The sequence below is a fragment of the Condylura cristata genome, unplaced genomic scaffold, assembly GCF_000260355.1.
Source record: "Condylura cristata isolate star-nosed mole 26May11 unplaced genomic scaffold, ConCri1.0 scaffold00003, whole genome shotgun sequence".
Classification (NCBI taxonomy): domain Eukaryota; kingdom Metazoa; phylum Chordata; class Mammalia; order Eulipotyphla; family Talpidae; genus Condylura; species Condylura cristata.
Genome location: NW_004567104.1, coordinates 73,226,556 through 73,230,889, shown reverse-complemented (window position 1 = coordinate 73,230,889; position 4,334 = coordinate 73,226,556). Strand labels below are relative to the sequence as shown.

The 4,334-nt window shown below is 64.4% G+C and overlaps 1 protein-coding gene across 1 annotated transcript in view; it reads right to left on the bottom strand.

The window, feature by feature from the left end:
• ITSN1 (intersectin 1 (SH3 domain protein)) overlaps nt 1-4,334 on the bottom strand; it is a 118,328-nt gene that overhangs the window by 16,316 nt on the left and 97,678 nt on the right. Inside the window, exons 30-32 of the mRNA XM_004675528.2 lie at nt 3,766-3,887; nt 2,343-2,449; nt 309-366 (exon numbers count right to left, since the gene is read on the bottom strand). Of these exons, the coding sequence (XP_004675585.1) occupies nt 309-366; nt 2,343-2,449; nt 3,766-3,887 (287 nt within the window). The remainder of the gene's footprint in view (nt 1-308; nt 367-2,342; nt 2,450-3,765; nt 3,888-4,334) is intronic.

Sequence of the window (4,334 nt, the reverse complement as noted above, 5' to 3'; positions counted from 1 at the left end):
AAAAAAAAATCAATAAATCTTTGCCTGACCCAGCATTAAAAAAAAGTGTTTTTCTTATGGAGACAGATGGAATCCTTTCTTTCATAACTCGAGCGGGACCCCTGAGAGGATGACTCGCTTTAGGGCTTATCTGCGGGGAAAGCCCCAGGGTGCTGGGGCCCCAGAGCCTGCGCCCAGCACCGAGGTCACCCAGAGGAAGCCGCTGCGGCCGGGGCCACAGAGCCACATCTTCAGAGTCAGCGACACATTCGAGATGGTGACTCAACCCCCAGAACAACAGGCCTGAGGCCCCCGGAGCAGGGACACACGATGCTGTAGCTGCCTGCGCTGTTGACGGCTTCTTGGTGCTGGCCAGCCTGGAGTGGACTGGACACGGAGTGACATGACGCAAGGCCGAGGAACCCAAACCGATGCACCCCGGGAGCGTGAGGGTTCTCTGGGCCTCAGGTCCTGACGGTCCTCCCGCCTGCGGCCTGACATTCTTTCTCCAAAAACGCCTCCCCCTTCCAGCCCACTCCCCTGTGGCTTCTCCCTGTGCGTGAAGAAGTTGGGTGACACCAAAGGGGACACGGTGCTGCCCTGGCACGAGCAGCAGTGAGTGGCTCTCCCTGCCGCCCTTCCTGTTTCTCTGTGCGTTTGAAATTATTCACAACAAGGCGTTGAAAAGAAAACAAGAAGGTCCCCAGAAGGCCACTGCAAAGTGCAGGTCCTGGGTCTGGAAGATGAGAACATGAGCCAGTTCGCCCCAACGCGTCAGGTCCCGGGAGGACAGCGGGAGCAGGGGCCTCGGGCGGGAGGGCGACGCCGTGTGCCCACGAGCGTGACTGTGCCCCCTCACCCCCTGGCTCCTCCGCGTGTCAGGCCAGCTAGAAGGCGCCGTGGTCGCTCAGTGAATACCCCAGGGGCCGCCTCCCTGCTCTGTCTGCTTCCCACCGGGCCGCGTGGGTGGGCCCCCAGCGGGACCCTGGACGTCATCCCCAGAGCAACGAGGGAGCACCCAACTCGCCTTCTGCGTGACCTTGGGCAACCTCTCTGAGCACAGCTGGGCGCTCCGGGACGAGGCGGCCGGCAGGCCTGGCCCTCGGAGCCCCCGGGGAGGGGCTGCTTCTCTCTTGGCACAGGCCCAGGCAGCCTCTTTTGCTTGGTGAGCAGCCAGATGGGGTCAGACACCCTCTGACACTCCTCCTGAGGTGCCTGAGCTGGGCTTTTCCCTTGTGCCTATTTTAAAACAACCGTCTCCCACCCTGTGAGGGCCACTTGTGAGGGCTGCGGGTTCAGGCCTGGCGCCCCTTGCCCGCGGGGACAGGGCGCCTCTCTCCCAGGGGGGTGGGCATTCAGGGTCCCGCACACAAGCCCAGCTCTTACTGGGGCCCAGATGTTCCTCCCCCGAAAACGAGCCTGGGGGCTGCTGGCCCCCCTCCAACCATGACCGACCCGCTTCCAGGGAGGCGAGAACTGGCACAGGGACAAGGGTGGGGGGCAGCCAAGCCGCCCTCGAGTTTGGGCAAGGGAAACGCTTCCCCACGGCCCCACGGGGCGTCCGGCCGTCCGCGGAGCACAGAGGCCAGAGGCCTGGCTCGTGCACACACAGGCTTCAGCTGCTCACATGAGGGCAGCCTGAGCTGACTCTTGGGACTAGGTGGGTGGAGGTGGGTGGCCAGGAGCTCCCTGAGTGTGGTCAGGAAGGGGCCAGGGACAGTGTCTGTCCTCCAGGCAGTTGCTACGGTGAGGCAGCCATGGCGCACCCCCAGTCCCATCATGTGGGGTGACACTGAGGGGCCCCGAGACACAGATTTGGTCGGTTTCTTTAAAATTGGAAAGGGACCTCTGTGATGAGCTAATCCAATGCCCTCGTTGTGACAGCTGGGGAAACTGAGGCCCAGAGAGGCGGGCAGTGAGCATGGGACTCTTGACTCCTGGCCTGGGGAAGCCGCCTGCGGGCGCGAAGGGCCCCAGGCTGCTTCTCAGCTGGTGGCTGAGGCTGGCAGTGACCAGCTCCCCATTTCCACCTATAGGGGCCCAGACTGTCAATACTCCCCAAGGCAACCCGGGGCTCAGGGAAGGTGGGGGCAGGGGTGCCCCACTCCCCAGAGGGAGCAGCCTGCCACAGGGAGCCAGAGTTGGCCAGCGCTGGGAATTCTAGAACCACAGGAAAAGTGGGAGTCCGGGTGCCTAGGCAATTCGCCCCCACAATGACAAGGGGGCGGGGGGCTCCAGAAAAAGAAAAAGTGGTGCCTGCGAGTGGAAATGAGTAGAAAGGCAGCGAGAATGCAGCATGCGGGGAGGCGGGGCCGGGCGACTGGGGGGCCGCCCGGGAGCAGGGTTAGAGGAGAGCAGCTTACTTCAGTAGTTTGATATTACACATAATCAGCTCCTTCCAGTTAACAAAAATCATAGCACCCTCTTTTTCTGTCAGCAGCTCAGACTCCATCAGGGGTTTCTGAAAGATCTACAGATGCAGAAAAGGAAGCAGTTCAGAAAGCAGTTAGCCGACACCTCCTCGCGCATGCGCCTGGCTCAGCACCGCAGGGCTCCCCGGGGCGGCCCCTCCCGGGCCTGGGGCCGAGTCCAGCAGGGTCTGCGTGGCCGGGGCCTCCCTCCAGGGAGCACAAGCCCCAGGCGCCTGCCACTGTGAGGAAGGGGCTCGGCAGGAAAAGTGGAGGCTTTAGGTGGGGGTTGGGGGGTCTTTGAGTGTCCCCTGCAGCCTCTGCTGAGCCCTGGGCACCCCAAAGGGAGCTCCCCCGGCTGCCCGACTCCCAACAAGACCCCGCCCCAGAGGGCTTCTCTCCCGGGCATCCCACGCTCCTCAGGCTGGGGCATCTCAGTCCCAGGGGGTCCTCGCCTCCGACACTCCCTGCAGAGGTCCTGCAGAGGGTGGGGGCCGGGATTTCCACAGGGTCTTAGGGATGGGCTGGTCTGTCTCAGCAAGAAACATGGGTGGGCGGGGCGGAGGCTGAGCCCCGGGGGTCCCCAGGCCTCGGGAGTCTTTAGGTGCATGTTGAACTTGGCACATACCAGGACCAGAAGGCCACACCCCGGGGTGACACTCACACCCCAGACATCCTCGGCTGTCTACATAGCAGCCGCCAGGTGCTTGAGAAAGGGACCTTTCCTGCAGGACGGCCTCTTGGTGGCCTGCAGCCCGGTGCCACACGCTCACCCCCTGCAGCCCAGCCAGGTTGAACTGGAGGTGCTGGGCACACCGTGCTTTCAAAGTGTGGGTGACCCTGACATCCGGCTGGCTCTGCAAACCCACTTCCTATAGGGTAGCTCCCTTCTGTAGGGACCAAAGTCTCCCCGAAAGCCTGGCTCCTAGCGCTGACTCTCCCCCCGCAGAGGCCAAGGCCCTTGTCTCTACCTGCCGGGACAGACAAAATGAGGGCGTGTCCAGGACAGGCGGCCAGGAGCGCCTCCATTGTCTGCGGAGGGCTATTCTCCGGCCATAGACAGCACACCGAGTCGCTCAAGACTGGCCAGGCGCAGCCCTGTCCAGGTGAGGGCCGCGCCAGGCGGGAGGCGCCCCTCTGCGGAACGGAGGCTGGCAGCTGAGCTGGACTCCGGGGCCAGAGCCGGACTCCTGGCTCTCGCCCCGCGGCCCCTCGCATGCAGCTCTGCGGGGACCCCGTCCCTCGCCATCCGTGGGCTCCGCGCAGACCTGGCCCAGGAGGCGCAGCGGTTGTCTGGGAGGAGAAACGCCTCTGGACTGACCCGGGTCGGCAAGCCTCGGGCTGGGGCCAGGACGCGGGGCCAGGACGCGGCGCTCACCTCGGTGACCAGCTGCAGGTCGTTCACATAGTTCTCCTCCGTGACGATGAGCTCGTGGATGTAGCCTTGCCGCTTCCGCTCGGTGGGGGTCAGCATGTCCAGCAGATGCAGGTCTGAGCACCCTGGAAGACACAAGCAGCGGCCGCTGAGTCCAGCCCGGGAAGCGCATGCGCGACGCTGAGCCTCGGGCGCCGGTCAGCAGGCGGTGCAGTGTGCTGGACTGCGAACCCCACCGCCGAGGCTCCTGGCCCCGGGCGTGACCGCGGCAGGCAGGGCGCCCGCTGGCGCCTCAAGCTGTGACGCGGCCGTCCTCAGTGACGGCGGACTGAGGCCCGGGCGACGGGCAGCGGCGCTGCACGCTCCGGAGCTAAGCCAAAGGCCTGGGAGCTCGGTCCCAAAGCCTGCAGCGGGGGGCACAGCCCTGCCCACGCCTTGATCTTGGACCTGCCGGGCTCCAGAGCCGAAAAAAGCAATTTCCACTTTAAGCCGCCCAGTTGTGACAGAGGACAGCAGCCCCCCGACTAACCCAGGTGACCAGCTGCGTGTCACCAAAACCACGACACTATGTT